Raw genomic sequence first — 20,708 nt, forward strand, 5'->3', positions numbered from 1 at the left:
GGAAAAAAAAGGCATGCCACATAATTAAAGCATGTTGTTATTCTTCTTCAAAGTGTTGAAATTATCGCATTGTACCTTTCTAATCATGTCTTTTTCATGAAGTTATGAGTCTTATGACCCTTAGGCCGAGTTGCATTGGCTAAATTAGTTAGCTTTAATTTCAAGTGTTCAAGTTTTATTAAATTAGGTTAATATTGAATGCAGTTTTTAGGAAACATTAATCTCGCTTCCATATAGCAATACTAAAGAAACGATAGAAGTATACAGTAGATGTTTATATATACTTAATTTTAAAGTGAAAAACCTTCCTCAAATTACGATTAAAGGTGTGCGTTAAAATAAAGTAGTATGTGAGTTATTTCATATCCCACTCCCTCGTTGGCACCTCCTTGGCCCTTCCTCCTCTCCCTCTTTTTGACTAGCTCAAAACAAGAGAAGGTTAGATAATTAACTCACACCTCTCTAACCTTACTTTAATGTTATTCAAATTGTTTTGAGATTATGTTACTTCATTTTATTGATTTAATTTCAATGAGTTTTCCTTAAAAATACATAAAATTCAACATAAATTTTTGTAATAAAAACAAGACATGATAAAACATAATAGACACGCACACAATTACTTGAACTGATATTTGAGTTAGTAATAATGTACATATAGTAACCTGGATTGAATTAACATTAAATACTAAATTAACTTGGGGTTAATTAAGTCTGTGCTGATATAATTTATATTAAAATATACAAGTAAATAAATAAATACCCAAATTCAATTTAGCCTAAATTAACCCTTACTAGGCCAAATAGAGTAGAATGATTTAATACACAAATTTGACCACAATCAAACATGATCTTAATGACACATGGGAAAATGTAGATAACATCTAGTTTAACAATAATTAAAGTTTTAGAGTTTGTTAAGGTAGTGTCTCATCAATAGTATTTATATTTAATTTGTACATGTCTCCTTAACTTGCAAATTCTTAAAAATTTAATCAACATTAATAAGTACATATACTTTGTATATGTAATATCACTAGGTATAAACCTACAAAAAAGGTACATTAAATAAAGCATTGGTTTATGTAATTTCTTCTCTTCAACTAACATTTACCTGCCAAATCCCACTTTACCAATTATCATCTGCGTCTAAAATGGTAGTCTAATTACAGAGCATCTTATTGTTGAAAATTAAGTGGAGTTTTTTCCAAAAATGTCCAATTACTTAGTTAACTTGTACATCATTCTAACTAACTCTTAATTAATTGTGCGCATTGTTTGGTAGGGTAAGTGATCAGTGAAGGAATTGCCTAGTATGAACTATATACTAGTCATACTATAGCAAAATTTTCGTAATTCGAAATTAATTTCCTATATTTTGTTTGGTAATTAAACTAATTCTCATACTACGTATAATCTAAATATTTATTTTCACAATTATTTTTATTCCTCACAATAATTGCCGAAATTGTGACTTCCTAAGGGCCGGGATTGAGCAAGCATGTAGCTAGCTTCCCATATTTCTCGTATTATTGTGCCTGTTTACACTATTTATACAGTATACTTTGCTCTAATATTTTTATTTTCAAATTTGTACATTAACAGATATGTCCAATCAAAGCAATGCAAGATTGCACGTAATCTAACATAATGAGGGTATCAAAGTTGAAATTCAAAATAATTCATTATTTAACTAGTACTAAGAATATCTAACATAATGAGAGTATCAAAGTTGAAATTCAAAATAATTCATTATTTAACTAGTACTAAAAATATCTAACATAATGAGAGTATCAAAGTTGAAATTCAAAATAATTCATTATTTAACTAGTACTAAGAATCTAACTAGCCAAGTAATAACTCAACAAGAAACATACAAAAAAATAATAACGTATAACTATAATTGTCAAATTTTAATTTGTTGTAACAATTAATGAATAAAACTAGCATTAATAATAATTCCATAAAATAAGTCATTTTAAATAAATCTAACTTTTTTTTTTCTTTGGGGTGTTTAGAAAGCCACAAGAGCGAGTGATGAGAATTGATCCCAAAATCTCCTAAAATCGAGAGAAATGCTCTTACCACTTGAGGAATCCTTCACTATCATAAATCTAACTTGTTATACTAATAAAAATCATATACTCTTTCCAATCACTTTTATCCTTTTGAATAAGTCAAGATGTCCACCCAAAATATCAATAATATGTTCAATTAAAGTTTATAACTTTATTTAAAATACTTAGAAAATGGTGTAGTTAGCCTTTTACTACGAGTAGAATATAAATCTATTTATAATAAATTTTTAAAAAGTTAATGCATGCATCAAGTGCCAATTTTAATGTTAACCATGCCATGCATCAAATATGGCAAAGGCTACACATACAACCAATGTATGTGAGAGCCACATACAATGTTGCATGACAGCTTTTCATTGGTTGTTCTAATAGGGCCTAAAATCCACTCCTTTTGATATTTCATTCAAATTTGAATGAAATTTCAGATTAACCTAAGGTTTGAATTTCAAATAAGTTGTCATTTCCAATGCAACTAATTTAATATTTTAAAAAAAATTAAAAAAAAAAATTATTCATTTCTGCAACTCAATGAACAGTTTAAGAGAAAGGGCGAAATGGGTGAAGATGGAAGATGAAAAAAAAAAACCTTGAAGCTGATGCATAATCGCTACAGAAGCTTAAATTTACATTCACCGCAAAGATTATTCGGTTTAATTAAACAAAATAATCGTTGTTTACATGAAAATATTAAGAAATTTCGAGTTAAATAAGTTTCAGAGAATTTTCGATTTTGGGGTGTTCAAATAGGATATATTCCAATTAACAATGTAAACGTGTATATATTATTTGCAGAATATATTGTGTTAAGTATTTTGGGGTTTAATTGACTTATTCTTCCTCCATTTATCGTCTCCAATTTTCAAATGGGTATGTTTGCAGAATATACCCATTTTCAATTGAAGTAGTGAAATGGGTCTTCTCTTCCTATCGATTTGGAATGGATTTGGATTTTTTGTTGGAATACTATAATTGTTAAAGGCACACAAGTAACCGAAGGCTTATTGATTAACAAATAAATAGGAGATTTGAAGGCCAACAACAGTAATGGTTGAAAATGGTCTTATGTCATCGACAATGGCGGAAATGATTTCATTTCTTCGCTTTCGGAGATCGCCTTCCTGTTGAACATCCGATGGCACCTTGCTCTGACCTGAGCTATGCAACAATTCGAACAATGTTGTTTGAAATATTTTTAGTAGTACAGGCAACTATATTTGGTAAGCACAAATCTGAAAACGACACAACAATTCATAATAGGAAACCCTATATTTGGTAAGCACATATCGATTCCGAGTTGCGTGATTCCTTAAAAGCGCATGTTTTTCCCTTTTAATTTTTTTTTTTTTGGTTACCTTTACAGTGATCTTGTGTGATTATTTTTTGGTAATTATAACTTCCAAAGGTTACAAAAAAGGTACTTATAATATTAAAGTGGTGTTGATCTTGTATAATTGAATTTGTTTAAAATAATTTCATGTTTTGAGGAAAAAAGGCCGCCCTATCAAGTCTTTTGAGAATTAGATAATGTATAAAGACACAATCAATGAAAAGTAATAAGAAATCAAGGTGAAAAAGTAAAGGTAATAATAATTATTTTTCTTAATTTGTTCATTAGGTTAGTACGTTAATTAGTAACCGTTTATATGTTAGAGGAAAAATGTACAACATATAACTTGCTTTTCTAAAAACAGGGGATGCTGATTCATGAAACTAGTTGTAAGCAATATGGATAATTTAGCAATGATAAGTTTTTAGCAATTGAAATAATCATTCAGTGTAAAATTTAATACCCTGTATTTTTATACGTATTTTAATTTAAATCATTATTTTATGAAGCATTTAAATAATTTGAAATGAATTATTTATGGTATTTTATTAATTAAAAAAGATTTATTTTAATTAAAGGTCCATTTTTATTTATTTAATTGCTTTGAAAAAAATTTATTTTATTATTTAGAAACTTTGGGGCATATTATTTTAGAAAAGAATTTAAAGTCAATGGTATTTAAAGAAAGTCGAATGACTAGTTTGAATAGGAGAAGGGGTCATTAAGGGTAGAAAGGGAATTTAAGGATAGGAGGGTTTTGAGAGGGGGTATAAATACCCATCTTATGAGCAAGTTAGATCTGCCCAAGGTGAAGAATACCCAAAGGTAAACTCTTTCTTTCTCTTCTCTTATTTTTTCTCCCTTAATTTCCCCCTCCCCTTTATTTTTTTTACACACCCACATGCACACACAAGGTGGTCGGCCGCCACCACCACCTCCCACCGGCCGGCCACCGCCGCCAACAGCCACCACCAGCAGTAGCCGCCGGCGTGGAGGGCGTCAGCAGCCCCCTCCCCGTCGTGTGGTTGTGCGACTTTAACAAAAAAAAAATCTTTTTGTTTTAATTCTAATCTAGCCTTGATTTAATTATTATTTTTGGATTTTGTGATGATTTTTATGATGTTTGATTATGATTATTATGTATATAAATTTCAGCTTTGGTTTTTGAATTTAAAAGCCCCAAATTAAAAACCCTAGGTTTCTATATTGATGTATATTGATGGAAATTGATTATAGTTGTTTGGAATTACTGAAATAGGTGTTTTTAAACATAATTACAGAAATTTTACATGTTTTTATAAAGCTAGAATTTTTATATAAAGGTTCGAATTATGTTTCTTGAAAGGATTTTTAATCACCCATTAATTGGGAATAAAAGTAGGGGTTTTTAATTAGTTTTCAGCTTGTTTTAGAGGGTTTATAAGTGATTTAAAGAGTGTATATATTGCTGAAAATTTATATTGAATAGGTATTAATGTCTCTTTGTAATTTTGGGTTGTAGGAGATTTCCAAGTGAGTGATTTCGTGTAGTCGTGGCGATTTTGGGATCATATTCGAGGTACGTTCGCGTACTCAGTAATTATTTAAGTATATAGAAGCATGCTAGGCTTTGTTTAATTAATTCCAAGGTAGTATCATGATAGGTATTGGTTGGAATTGTTGATTGGATTGATGTTGGTGATTGATTTGTGAGGTATGAATTATTTATGGTGAATTGATGATTGGAATTAATTATGTTGGCATGTTGAATATGAACCACACTTTTATTATTGGCATGATTGAGAGCATGTTTAATTAAACTAAATATTTAATTTGGGTTGGAATATAAAAAGGGAATTTTATTATGCTTCATATAATTTATATTGATGCTTTAAGCATGGGAATTGAGCTATTAAGTATCTTAGTACACAGGAATAAAATGTATAGCGGTGCCTAAGTGCACTTAAGGTGTTCTAAACACCGAAGGATAGGATTTGCGGTGCTTTATGCGCTTAAGGTGTTTTTTAGCGCCGAGGTAGTTTAAAAAGGGTTCAACATTAAATTTACGTGGTCACTAATTATTCAAGAATTAAATTGGTGTGTTTGATTGATTGAATGATTTATTATGATTAATTGTATTATGGTTTGAGAGTCACCACCGAGTCTAAAAATATGTAAATCACGTAAAGTGAAAGAGATTACGCACTAAAACTCTTGGAACGTATATACCTCGAGTATGAACATATAGGGAGAGTTATGCGACTTTATATTTGACCATAACTTCTGTTGGGAGTACAGGACGCTGTATTTTCCTTTATTTATTTTATGCGCAGGACGTCCAGTCACTTTCATGTGGCATTTGCCTACCCTGTTAGCTCCTGGTGTAGTTTACCTCAATTTGTTTGGGGCAGGGAATTTTTGGGAAACCCATTCGATACGTAATCAAATTAAATAAGCAATTTATTTAGCTATGTATTAGTTGGTTGTGTTGTATGCATGTAAACAGGTGCAAGGTAAGTTGTGTGTTGATAGGATAAAAGCATGTTAGTGTGTATTGTTTACGCTTATATACTCAGCATTGTTGATTGTGTGTTTGTATGTTTGTTTGGCCTTGTTTTTATCTTGGTCCTATGACAACCCATTTCTAATGGCGAATAGTGGGAACAAAGTAAAGAGAAGCTTTTCAGGTGATGAAGCATATTCATGATGGGCATGATATAGTGAAGAGCAAATCATGCATGCTTAGTTTCTATAAGAATATGATGTGGCTTATTGTTTTGATTATCATATATTTTGCTTGTGACACTAACAACAAGGTTTTTAAAATTCGTTTTGGGTTTATAAGGGCCTACAATGGTTCCAAGTTGTAGGTTGACTTCGTTTGACTTTAGTTGACTTTACTTTCGTTTGGTTTGACTTTTTAAGATAATTTGTTTTGAATGATTTTTGAAGTGATTCTTCCGCTGTGAGTCTTTGATAATTGCCTTAGCCGTTTTCACAGTGGCAGTAATGTCTTAGAATTTCCTGATTCGTATTTTAAAAAGGAGCAAAACAGGTATTTTAAAAGGAAAGGAATTTCTAAGGTGTTACATAAGATGTCATACATGAGCAAAATAATGAAATAAATACTATAAATTTTGTTGACAGATCACCTTCAAACAATTAAAAAGCGTTTACTTGTCAAAGGAACTTTCTATATTACGGAGTATAAAATTGTAATAAATGTATTATTTCTTCTCAAATCCTTACTAGCATCACAATATGATAAGTTCCTTTGAAAAAAATAATCGTTGCCTTTTATTTCATTGTTAAAAAAAAAAATTAACTGGAAATTCTTCATTTGTATATAGTCCTTATTGATATACAACATATCTTATATATAATAATAAATTACGGTATAGGTTATCAGTACTATAATCTCTTTCTCTTGGAAATAGTGTTTAACTTGAGCCCTTATTAATCAACTTAGATCAAAGTTGTAAGTTTATTATGAGCTCATCATCAAGCAAAGGCCAGGTCATATTATTATTATTTTTCTTATAGTAGTTGTTGTTGTGATGATTTTTCTTCTTCTTCTTCTTCTTCTTCTTCTTCTTCTTCTTATTATTATTATTATTATTATTATTATTATTATTATTATTATTATTATTATTACTATTATGACCCCCTTAGTAACCGTATACGTGTTAGAGAAAAAATGCAGAATATATAACTTAATTATCTAGTAACAGGATATTTAATTCATGAAATTAGTTGTAAACACAGTGGATAATTTGGCAATGATTAGTTGTTAGCAATTAAAATAAGGATTAATACGGTTTTTTAATCCCAACTTTGACCAATTTATTTTAAATAATCCCAACTTTCGATTATTCTGGAATAATCCCAACTTTAGGGTGTCTTTTCTTTCTTCGGTCCGGATTACCGGTTACTTGAAGAAAGGGTTAAAAAAATTTTAAACCATTTATTTGGTGTTGCATGCTAATTGGTTCACCAAAATAAAAATAAATTAATTAAAATAAAATAAAAAAAACCAAAGACCCATTTTCTCTCTCCTCCCCTTTGTTGTTCATCCATGGCTGCTGCCATGGCAACCACCACCATTTTACCCTAGCTAGCCACCATCCATCCTCACCAAAACCATCTAGCCACCGCCCACCCTCACCAAAACCAGAATCGCCCACCTCCGTCCCCTCAGTTAGCTGCCACCACCCTTGAAACCCCAAAACCACCACCCCTGAATCCGACCATCATTTGCGACCCACACACAAAGCCACCCCCTCAACCAACCAACACCAACAACCCACAATCGGCCACCCAGCCTCCCCCTCAACCCACCACCAACAATGACGACCCACAATTGGCCACCCCTCAACTTACCATCGTTTGCGTTTTCCTGCAATTGGAGGAGAAAGAAAGTGAGGGGGCTGCATTTTTGGTAAGAAAGTGAGGGGGCTGCATTTTTGGTGGTTTTGGGGGTTGGAGAAGTGATTTCGAAGGTGAGGGTTGTTGTTACAGGTGGTATCGAGGGTTATGGGTGGCGATTTCAAGGTCGTGGGCTTTGGTTATGGTGGTTTCGGGTTTTATGGGTGGCGGTTTCAAGGCAAGGGTTTTTGGCTATGGCTAGTTCAGGGGATAGGGGAAGGTAGAGTGGGCCGGTTTCACGGGGGTAGGGCGAACTCGGGGAGGTTTTGGGGGCTGGGGCTACGGAAATGGTGGTTTTGGGTGAGTGGCCACCGCCAGCGGTTGTGGGCTGGTGGTGGCTTGGTTGGGTTTTTTTTTCTTTTTTTTTTATTGAATTTTTCTTTAATTTTTTTAATATTTTTTTTTTGAACCAATTACAACTTGACATGTGTCAAGTGACCTAGAATAAGAGGTCATTGACTTTCGTTGACCGGTTTGGGATTGAAGAAAGAAAACGCAAGTGAAAGTTGGGATTATTGCAAAATAATCGAAAGTTAGGATTATTTAAATTAAATTGGGCAAAGTTGGGATTAAAAAACAGTATTAATCCTTACAATAATTAGTTAGTGTAATATGAGATACCAAAGCAAAGTAATGAAATAAATACTATAAATTTGGTTGACGGATCACCTTCAAACAAGTTAAAAGCGTTTACTTGTCAAAAGAACTTTGTATGTTACAAGGAATAAAATTGTAATAAATGTACTATTTCTCATTAGATCCTTACTAGCATCACAATAATGATAAGATTATTTGGAAAAATCATCATTGACGTGAATTTTGTTATATAAAATAAATCTACCGAAAAAAGTTTCATTTGTATAACCTCGATCCTTATTTATATGTCTTATGTATAATATTGAAAGACGGTATAGGTTAACAGTACTATAGTATATGAAGACGGTATAGGTTAACAACACAATAATTTATTTCACTTACAAATAGTGTTCAACATGAGCCCTGATTAATCAACTTAGATCAAAGTTGTAAGCTTATTATGAGCTCGAGCAACGGCCAGGTCATATTATTATTGTTGTTCTTATTAAAGTTGTTGGTGTGATTATTTTTCTTATAATTACCCCCTTCCCCCACATCTTTGTTCATTTTGTTAGTATATTAATTAGTAACCGTACACATGTTAGAGAAAAAATGTAGAATAAATAACTTAATTATCTAGTAACAGGATAGTTAATTCATGAAATTAGTTGTAAACACACGTACTAGATAATTTGGCAATGATTAGTTGTTAGCAATTAAAATAATTAGTTAGTGTAATATGAGATACCTGAGCAAAATAATGAAATAAATACTATAAATTTGGTTAACGGATCACCTTCAAACAAGTTAAAAGCGTTTACTTGTCAAAAGAACTTTGTATGTTAATTACAAGGAATAAAATTGTAATAAATGTATTGTTTCTCCTTATATCCTTACTAGCATCACAATAATGATACGTTTATTTGACGTGAATTTCATTATATAAAATAAATCTACCTGAAAAAGTTCCATTTGTATAACCTCCTTATTTAAATGTGATATTTCTGATGTATAATAATGAAAGACGGTATAGTTTAATAGCACAATAATCTATACTAGGCCATATTATTATTGTTGTTCTTATTGTAGGAGTTGGTGTGATTCTTTTTCTTCTTCTTCTTCTTCTTATATATTATTATTATTATTATATATTGAAGGATAGCTATATAGATAATAGCTGTTGCTTAAGATTATTTTGTTTTTAGTAACAACAACTGTTTGATTAGTTTTAATTTTTGTAATTATAACATAACCTGGTAACAGAAGAATATTGTAGTTACCGTGTACATGTTACAGTCAATGAAAAACTAATGTAAACCACATTTCTTGTAACAAGTCCCTTTGTAATTGGGGCTTCAAGGTATAGTCTGCAAATTGCTAATATAAATAGTTAATTTTTTTTACTTAAATTTAGTAGACGCTAAAATAAATAGTTAAACTTTTTTTCATAATATAGGTAGGTATAGGATTTTTTACTCATTTAATTAGTAATTGATTGTGACATGAATAATAAGAAGGTTGATTAGTATCTAACACATTTTAATTTGTACATGATTAATGAAATAATATGATTTTACTTAAAAAAATTGTTATTGTTACTAAATAAATATCTATCTTTGTATCAGCCATGAACGTCGCAAGGACTGAAAATTAATTACCCGTTCAAGTTATGAATCAAGTATATATTAACTAAATTGATATCATGTACTGAAAATTAATTTACCGTTCACGGTCGATTGCTGAATCTGGAAAAACGAGATAAGTGCAGTAAAATTGATTTAATTACATTAAAGAAATGTTATAAATAAATCGATCATGCTGGATTGTTGAACACAAAATCGAATTTGTTTGACCAGTGAACATGCTCGCGAATTGAAAATTCTAATTACTTCATCGGAAAAATCGTCGGCGTTGGATTCTGTCATCTTCTCCGGTGTCATGTTCATCTTCTTCGGCGTCCTGTTCATCTTCTCCCGGTAAGCAACTTTTTTTTTTAACCTGTATAATAGTTGTAATAATATCCTAAATAATTTAACAGAAATTTCAGGAAAAAAACAAAAAACAAATAAATTTGTGCAATTTATGCTATTAGGCGCCAAGATTTTCCCCAGCATCTTTCCCGCTTAGAAAGGAGGTTGGGCGCCGATGAAAATTATTCCCCCTAATTTTCCCTCTTTTTTTTTGGCTCTTGCTGATGTGGCAGCTCCTAAATGGTAATGTATGTTGGGATCACATACAAGGGTTGTATGTGTATCATTGTCCCGTCAAATATCCCCTTTATATGAAATCTCAATTTCTAACTAGAATATAAAATTAGCTATAAATTATTAAAAATGTTAATGCGTGCATTAAGTGCTAGTTTTAATGTTAACCAAGTCATGTATTTAAATATCTCGAAACCTCAATTTCTAAACTAGTTGTCTTTACCCAAATAACCTCGCAAATTATTTGGTATTTAATTTTGGACTACATGTTCTTTGATTTTTAACTATACATTCTTTTAATTTATACTCTTTTCAATATGACACACATGTTCTTTAAATTTTTAGATAAAAAATGATTATGTGTTTTGGGTTTAAAGTACATGCAATGCATATTCTTTGTTGCTTCTGGGGTTCATGTTCATTCAATTTAACTCATTTGTTTAAGCTATTATGTTTAATGATTTTACACGTTCATCGGGTACACAATAAGCATTGCAAAACAATAATTACTAAAATCAAATCTGTGTGGATCAAATTATATTAACTTGTTTTTATAAATTAAAATTATACTTCCTCTATTCCACAAATATTGCAACAAGGATGATATTACGCATCCTAAAGCACATTTTATATATTAAATATCTATAATTATATAAGAGTAAAAATTATAAAAAGTTTATATTGTGAAAGAATTTTACGAGACGAATATAACAAGACTCTACATGAATATATTTTACTTTACGTATAAATTATAATTTTTGATCAAATAAGCATGATGAATAGTACAAAAATCTAATTGTTGCAATATTACTAAAATGGAGGAAGGATTAATCGATGATGATTGAATATTTGAATTCCCTTAGATAAAGGCATAAGGCCCAAAAGCCCAAATATGACAATAAGCAATAGGATGGGTCCTACACTCTTTCGCTTTTTTTTCAAGTGAGGTCTAGACATTTCTTGGTCGTTATACTTCAATCTATTGATTATTGTCCACCTCAAAATATAACCAAAAACATAAACGTCACACAAAATTCAGCAAACCACAAAAAAGAATAGAAATAATATGGCTACACCAATGCATATTTCACGACCCTCTATATTCAAACCACCGGAAACCACCCATAGCCACCGTAATCGCTACGGTCCACCCACCATAACGCTATACAAAAAGAAGCCTCTATTGGTCTCCTTCGCCTCGATTTCATCGGAACCATCTCCCTCATCGGAGCTCAAGAAGCCCGAAATTGAGCTCGAATTTATCGGGGTACGTACATACATACACTTATTAAAATTTACACGTGTTACGTTATTTTATTGGTGAAACATAATTGATTAAATTAAGTTGTTGTTTTTGTTTGGGTGGTTGATAAATGTGTGAAGCCTAAAGCAGGAAATGATGGATCATATCCGCTGGATAGAGCAAGAGCAGTGAGTGGTGAGAAGTTGCTTAGGAACATTATGGCGGATAACAAGATTGAGCTTTATGCCACCTATGTAAGTTCGTTGTCAAGTTGCAATTGGCTCTATTACGATTATAAGTTAATTCTGGAGAAGTTTTGTGTCTACCTAAAATAGTTTATACTCCTACATTATTTTATAGTCTTAAAATTTACAAAGAATATTATTAATTGTTGTACATGGCCTGGTGTGAAATATGAGGGACGTATCGTGTGCATTATTTACCTAGTTTGTTACAGTATTACGGAGTATATGCCTTGATAGCTTGACTTATTTTAGCTTGTTGTGTTTGGTGAATAATTTGTATTTTGAGGTAATTCGTTGTCAAGAGCCTACATGTCACGTGGCGTTCTTCTCAATTTTTCGAGTCTTTCATTTCACATGCTTAAAAATATGAATTGTACAAGATTTAAACCCACAATCTTAAGTTTAAAATTAAAACTCATGTGTTAGCCACTAAACTATCACCATATTAGATCTTATTCTACCAAAATTCAATATAAATAACGATTTCAATCATGAAATTAATATAGTAACTCGGGGTATCGCCTGAGCCTAAAAACTAGTTTTAATCTAATTGTTGATATAGTGTTTAGCTGTTAATAACTATCCCCCCCCCCCCCCACCACCACACACACACCCAGCATTGCCATATGTTTATCCCAAAAAAAGAAAAAAAAAAAAAAAAAAAAAAGAAGGGTTTGTGAGGGACTGCTACATTTTACATTTTGAAGTCTGTATGCCAAGTTTCGAGGCTTACCATTTAACAATATTATTTTTATATATGTAGTAATACTCACTTTAATTCCTAATCTAAGTACTTTAAGTTGATTATGGAAACAAACTTCACTTTATTTCTTTTACATATGTATAAAAACGTCACAAATGTAATAAGGTAAACGAGTTCTGTCCTTAAAAAAAAAAAGGTAAACGAGTTCTGATCATATGGATTAGATTGTGCTTACAAGACTTTAACCATTTAATTTAATTTAATTAATATCATCGATTATGGTTAATTACCTCATCCAAAAATCATATTATATGGTGTAAAAAAAAATCATATTATATAATAATATAATTGTTGTAGATATATCGAGTTATAAAACACAAATGACGTAGACAAAATTCAATTGGACGTATTAAGACTCTGTTTGTTTAAATGGAAAATATATTTAATTGGAAATTCGAAATTCCATGAAAAATGTTCACTAGATAAATGCAATTGAAGACTTTTTTATTTTGTTTGATTGTATAGAAATTTCTAGATACACATCTAAATTCTCTAGCAAGAAGAAGCCAGGCCATTCCCTTGCTTTCTCCATACACATCTCTTAACCTAGGGATCGGAATATTTTAAACCATGTTACAAATATAGCTGAATTTATGAGTTTCTACCATACTCAATTTTGGAAATTTTCTTAGGAATATGAATATGTTGTCTTGCTGAAATTGATCTTACTTCCAAATTTTATGCATGCATCAGGGGAAAGTAATGAACTGTGGAGGTGTTGGAAATTGTGGAACTTGCATCGTTGAGGTACATATTATTGCTCACTCTAAACATCTATTAACATGTATTTCTACGAAAATTAAGAAGATAGAACTCTATTTGTAGAATAGAGGGAGTATTTATGTCAAAGATACTACACTTTAAGCATCTATTAATTAAACTTTTTTCTTACGTTGTACAACTCTATTTATATAAACATAACAACAAGGTTTCCTACCGCAAAGCAAATTGTGTGAATTTTTTTAGTAGGTCTATTTTTTTTTTCTCGAATAAATTATTATGCTAAAAATATACGAATTTTGTAGATTCTTGATGGAAATGATCTTCTCAATGAAAGAACAAATGCTGAACTCCGATACTTGAAAAAGGTAAGTTTTCTAATTTCTACTAGCTATTTCGATAAATTTTTTTGTGGCTTCTCAATCACACCTCTAACACACATTTCTTTAATTCTGTGCCACTTTCTATTGTTAGTTAAATTCATAAAATGCATGGTTGACAACGAATAACAACTACATAGTATAACAATTAATTGTTCTTGATGATATTCATGTTAATAGCATATAATCCCTTCGTTTTAAAAAATTTTTGCTTTTTTGATTGTGCACATTATGTAAATGTTTGAACTCGCTATGGTTCAGAAACCTGACTCTTGGAGGCTCGCTTGCCAAACAATTGTTGGGAATAAAGAGAATTCTGGAAAGGTACGTCTCTCGTTCTTCTATTTTTACTGAATTGAAATTAATTTTACTAAACTGAAATTATTTTTGCTGAAATGAAATTATTTTTACTGATTTTCTAGTACATTTCTTCTTTAAGTTTACTAATTTTTACTGAACAAAAATTATTTTCATTGAACTGAAATTATTTTTGCTGAACTGAACTTATTTTTACTGAATTGAAATTAATTTTAATGAACTGAAATTATTTTTACTAAATATTATTTTTTTAAGGTCAAGTGAACAGGACCTTATAATGTATCAAGATAATCATAAAATCATTTTATAAAGCTTAACATTTAAATTCCCCACTTAGCGACAACCCTACTTAGCTTAGCGTACAACAAAAATACAATAGAACCTTCTTTTTTTTTTTTTGGTGAAAGAAAGAAAATAAAATCATATCTATCTATAGTAGTATATAAAGTGAAAAGGGGTTTTGGGTGATAAAATTTTATTTTTCCAAAATGCCCCTTTCATCTTTTATTTTGTTTAAAAAAAACTACCATTAGTTTAAAAATATAACTACCATCCTTTTTTTTTTTTTCCAGGGGAAATCATATCCTACTATTAACCTCCATCACTTCTTCAACCTATAAACCCGCTAATATATTTTGTTTTTATTAGAATAAGATAGATAATATTATAGGAAAAAAAAAAGAGAATCGAGCCATGCATATAGATTTCTTATATTGCACATGCAATTTGCGTGTGTCTTGCAGCTTGTAGTACTATATAAAGAGAAAGGACCTTTTGGTTGATAAATTTTTTTTTCCTAAAATACCCTTCTACATTTTAAAAATTACATTTTTTTACCCACAATTAAAAATTAAGGGTTATTTTAATTAAAAAATAAATAAAATCCTATCCTATCATAACTACCCATAAACATAAACCATTATTTAATTAAAAAAATAAAAAATTGCATCGAATGTCTTTAGTTAAATTTGGGAAGGGAGAGCGAATCTCTAAGCTTGTGAAGTATAAATTGAAAGGGGTTTTGGGTGATAAATTTCACTTTCCCAAAATATCCCTCTCATTTTTTTTTCTTTTTTTTATTAAATAAAAAACCTATCATCCTTTAAAAAAAAACTATCATCTTGATTCGAAAAAAAGAAAAAACTTCTGTCTTTTCTTTTTCAATTTTTTTTTGAGGGAAATCAAATTTTATTATTTAGCCAACATGACATCATCAACATATTAATTAATTATTTTTATCAAGAATTCTTAAATCCACTAATATTACCCACTTATATTTTAAAATTAGAATTAATTTTTTTTTACACAAAAATTAGAATTAATTAAGGAGATAATATTATGGGGGAAAAAAAAAATTGAGCTTGATAGATTACTTATATTGCGCACACATTGTGTGCGTCTCTTAGCTTGCAGATTTAGTGTTAAGTAATTTCTACAATTTCATGTTTAAAAAAAAGGAAAATTTGATTCTAATAATCCCACCTTTGGCCGGTTCGCTGCTAATAATTCGACCTTTTAATTATTATCTGATAATGCCACCTTTAGGGGGCATTCTCTTCTAATAGTCCCTAATCTGTTGGTGACCGGTGCAATGGGTTAATATGTCATGTGTCACTTTGTGATTCGTCGAAATATTTTTTTATATTTCTTTTAAAAAAATATTTAAAAAGTAATTTTTTTTTCCCCTTTCCTTCTTTCTTATCGTTTTGAAAACAAAAATAAATAAATTAATTTTTTTCTTACCTCCTGGTGGCCAAGGAATTTTTTTTTTTTTTAAATATATTTTTTTATATTTCTTTTTAAAAAAATATTTTTTTTATATATTTCTTTTAAAAAAAATTTAAAAAGTAATTTTTTTTTTCCTTTTCCTTCTTCCTTATCGTTTTGAAAACAAAAATAAAAAAATTAATTTTTTTCCTTACCACTTGGTGGACAAGGAATTTTTTTTTCTTTTAAAAAAAATTTAAAAAGCAATTTTTTTTTCCTTTCCTTCTTCCTTATCATTTTGAAAACAAAAATAAAAAAAATTAATATTTTTTCTTACCTCCTGGTGCCAAGGAATTTTTTTTTAAAAAAATAATAATAAAAAAAACACTTACCCAAATAACAAGTTACCAGTCATAAGGGACCATTAGAAGAGAATACCCCCCAAAGGTGGGATTATTAGATAATAATCAAAAGGTGGGATTATTAGCAGCGAATCGGTTAAAGTTGTGATTATTAGAATCAAATTTTCCTAAAAAAAATTATTCTTTATGTTAAAATCTTAGTTTTGCTCCAACACATAAACAAATTCATCGTCCTTACATGTATTATCTCAATAAAAACAACAATTTAATGTTTTTTTTTTCTTACTATGTACTCCATATATATAACCTTATTTAGTTTTTAGAAAGGGTGAAAGTTTATATGTGTATATATTATAACTTTAATATTGTATATAATATTGTTATTAAATCATATTTTACTTAAGTCTCGTACTGTTATTATTTCAGGTTGTTGTTCAACGTATGCCTCAATGGAAAAAATGACAATAAACAAGCAAAATCAACGGTCTACTTTGCAAGTGCCATACATGCACACATCCAAATATATAGCTAATCTTCCTATATTATTTTTTATTTTATTCTTTTGACAGCTATATTATTTTTTATTATAACGAGTTAAAATGTTGTTTTCAAAATGTTCAGTGACTTTTTTTGCTGTAATTTGCAAAAAATAAACTTTGATGGTCGTAATCCTTAAAATGAAAACTTTTATCGATTGTGATTGTCAAATTTTTCTGAGTTTATTAATAAAAGATTAGCACAAACCTAACACAACATGACAACGCGACATTTTTTTAACCCATTCTAGTTGATAAACCATCTAAGCACGAGATATTCTAGTTGATAAACCATCTAAGCACGAGATACACTTGTCACGACCAAGCTCACAAAAGTAATGTTTGTGCGTAGGGGTGCTTATTATGATGCGAGTTGAGCTCGAATATCACTAAGCTCGACTCGAACTTGATAGCAAAATCCTAAGCTCGACTCGAGCTCGAAAACTCGCGAGCTTCAAAAACAAAGCTCAAACTCGACTCAATTAGCTATCAGTTAAGCTTGACTCGAGCTCGAACTCGGTCGATTGAAGCTCGAATGAAACTCGCACCACATAATTTATATACAAGTAAATCCAAAGGCATGTAGATGCAATTGCAACAACTTTTACCAAGCTATTCATTCAATCATTCGAAACTTATAGAACATAGCAGATTTAGTATCTCAATTCTCAAATCCTACAAAATTCCAAAATAACGGAAATCCGAGCTTAAGAACACAATAAAATGTAGATAATATACAAACATAATCTAATCAAACCATAAAATTGTCAATTACCACACACACACAAAAAGAAAAGAAAAAAAAAAAAAAAGCAAAAACCCAAATAATTTAACATATATATATATATATATATATATAAGGTAAAACCTGAGAAATAGATAAATTACAATGAGGCATGTCATGGTTTTGTCGTCTCTTTTCGGATTGATTATGATGCTCGCCGGAGATTTATGCTCGTCAGACTGTCTATGCTTGGGGGGGGGGGGGAGAGAAAGAGATAGTGATAGCATATAGTAGCCGCTATGGCCCTGTTCAGTTCACCTTAAAACATAATATTCACTAAAAATAATTTCAGTTCAGCAAAATTAATTTCAGTTCAGCAAAAATAAGTGCAGTTTAGTAAAATTAATTTCAATTCAGTAGAAATAATTTCAGTTCAGCAAAAATCAGTAACTCTAAAGAAGAACTATAATAAAGAATCAGTAAAAATAATTCCAATTCAGTAAAATTAATTTCAGTTCAGTAAAAATAATTTCAGTTTCAGTAAAAATAAGTTAAGTTCAGCAAAAATAATTCCAATTCAGTAAAATTTAATTTCAATTCAGCAAAATAAGGTGAAGTGAACGGGGCCTAATTAAGAGGAATAGAGTATAGTGGAATGAGGTATTCTGTTTAAGGGTGTTCAAAAATTGGTCCAGACCAAAAAAATGGACCGGACCAAATTAATCAGTCCGATCTCCGATTTGAGAAATTTATTTTTCGGACTTCGGTCCGATCCGGTCCAAAACACAATAAAAACCGGTCTTGGACCAGACCGGTTTTTTGCTTAAAATTATACATAAAACCTTTAATAATGATTAAGATATTCCTTAACAAGATTGGAAAAATTTAGTGGTATGAACTTTTTTGTACTAAACATACAGAAAAAGACATTAAAATATTGTTTTTCCTTTTTTTTTCCTCGTTTTCCATACGTTAAAAGACGTTATTGGTCTGGAATATTTTATCGTATGAACTTTTTTGTACTAAACATTCGTATTATTTAAAATTTAGATTTTTTTTTTTATAAAAATACTAAAATCGGTCCAAACCGGTCCGGTCCGGGTTTTGGACCAATTTTTTCGGTCCAATCCGGATTCGATCCTAGCTTTATTGGTCTGGTGTTCGGTTCTTGAAATTCAAATTTTCGGTGTTCGGTCCGATCTGGTCTTGGACCAATGAACAACCCTAATTGTCTTTAGGGTTTAATTTTTTATTGTTTAGTTTTTACTACTTGAATCTTTGACTGTTGAAGTGTTGGGATGAAAAAAAATCAACGGTTAAAATATTATGGTGCGTACAAAAAATTATATTGTTATTATTTTTATTTTAATGCATTATCTTTTAAAGTTAAGACTTAACAATTTTTTTTAGGAAAGCTAAGACTTAATAAATTAAGAGAATAATTATTAAATATTAGAAAAAATACACTTTAATAGTCCCAACTATTGTCGATTTATTTCTAATAATCCCAACTTTGCTATGAGTTTGCCTTTAATGGTCCCAATGACTGGTAACCTGCTAAAAGAGGTGTGGGTGTGTTTTTTTTTTGTTTTTTTTTTTTTAATAAGTAACGTGTCAACACGTGAATGGTCCAAAATTTAAAATAAAAAAAAAACATAATTTTTTTTTTAAGAAAGTTAAAAAATTCCCAAAATTCCCAGCCACCCTTTCCCCACCCCCTGATCTCACCGAAAACCCTAAACCCACCCCTAACCTCGTCGGAAACTGACCGGTCACCCCCGTTAACCCCCGAAAACGACCGATTGGTTCTCTACCTCCTCGACCCCCGAAACCACCCACCTAACCCACCCTGACCCCCTTCCACCTTAAAAATCCCCATAACCACTTGAAACATGCCCTCTCCCATCCTTCGCTGCCAAATTAAAACCGCCCCTCCTCCCTTTCTCGACCCTCAAAATCGGTCGCTTCGGCGGTGGGGAAGAGAGCAGGGGCGGTATTGGCGGTGTAGGAAGGGAGAGGGCTTGGTTTCTTTGGGTCGGGGTGGGTTGGCTTGGTGGTTTGGGGGTCGGGGGTGGGCTAGCTAGGTCGATGGTTTCGTGGGTCGGATGGATGGTAGAGGGCCGACCGTTTTTGGTGGTTAAGGTGGGGTGGCTGGCTGGTTTATAGCGAGGTTAGGGGGTGGAGTTAGGGTTTGATGGTGGGGAAAGGTTGGCTAGGAATTTGAGTTTTTTATTTTTATGGTTTTCATTTTTTTTTAAAATTTAGACCAATCACGTATTGACACATGTCATGGTTAATCGTTATAACAGGTCGTTGATCGGTTAGGATTGCTGGAGGCAACCTTATAGCAAAGTTGGGTTATTTGATAATAAACCTCAGTTGAGATTATTAGATGTAAATCGCCAATAGTTGGGATTATTAAAGTGTATTTTTTTTTCTAAATATTATTTAAAATATATAAATATTTTTTTGAAATAAATGTTAATTATATTGAGCTTATCACGAGCTTTTCGAGTTGAGTAGCGGCTTGCTCGACTCGACTCGCTAGTCCCGAGTTGAGCTTATTGGAGTCGAGTGTTGACCGAGTAGTTCGTGAGTTGTCTCATCTCTAAGCAGCCCTATTTGCTCGCCCCATATTTTCATAGGAAAAATTCACGGGAATAATCCCACCTTTGCGCCGTTCGTTTTTAATAATCCCACCTTTGGATTATTTTTTAATAATCCGACCTTTACCCCCAATTCTTTTTTAATGGTCCCATTTGACCGGAAACCGGTTAAACCAGTCAAATATTTTTTTTTGTTTTAAATACACGTGTCACTGTGCAATTTGTCTAAAATTTTAAATTAAAAAAAAATTAAAAAAAGAAAAACAATTTTTTTTTAATTTTTAAATTTTGATAATTTTTACAAAAAAAACGAAATTAAAAAAAAAAAGAAAAACAGAAAAAAAAAAAATACTCCCTACCACCCTGCCACCACCTTCCCCACCACCCCTGCCACCATTCCCTCTCCTCCTCCTCTTCACGCAGCACCCCTCCCCCCCCAGCCCAGAAATCGGCCGGCGTCCAGCTAATCCACCGCCGGCCGAGCCACCCCCAATGATCCGACCTCCCCTTACCGT

At 31.1% G+C, this 20,708-nt stretch overlaps 1 protein-coding gene across 1 annotated transcript; it reads left to right on the top strand.

Annotated features, from left to right (window-relative positions):
• The first annotated feature begins 11,563 nt into the window (after positions 1–11,563).
• On the top strand, positions 11,564–17,021 carry LOC110712220 (photosynthetic NDH subunit of subcomplex B 3, chloroplastic-like). Its single transcript, XM_021890679.1, has 6 exons — positions 11,564–11,856; positions 11,973–12,086; positions 13,534–13,587; positions 13,866–13,928; positions 14,202–14,264; positions 16,754–17,021. The coding sequence occupies exons 1-6, from the start codon at positions 11,656–11,658 to the stop codon at positions 16,787–16,789; spliced, it is 531 nt and encodes a 176-aa protein (XP_021746371.1). The 5' UTR covers positions 11,564–11,655; the 3' UTR covers positions 16,790–17,021.
• The last annotated feature ends 3,687 nt before the right edge of the window (positions 17,022–20,708 follow it).

The sequence above is a fragment of the Chenopodium quinoa genome, unplaced genomic scaffold (assembly GCF_001683475.1).
Source record: "Chenopodium quinoa cultivar QQ74 unplaced genomic scaffold, ASM168347v1, whole genome shotgun sequence".
Lineage (NCBI taxonomy): Eukaryota > Viridiplantae > Streptophyta > Magnoliopsida > Caryophyllales > Amaranthaceae > Chenopodium > Chenopodium quinoa.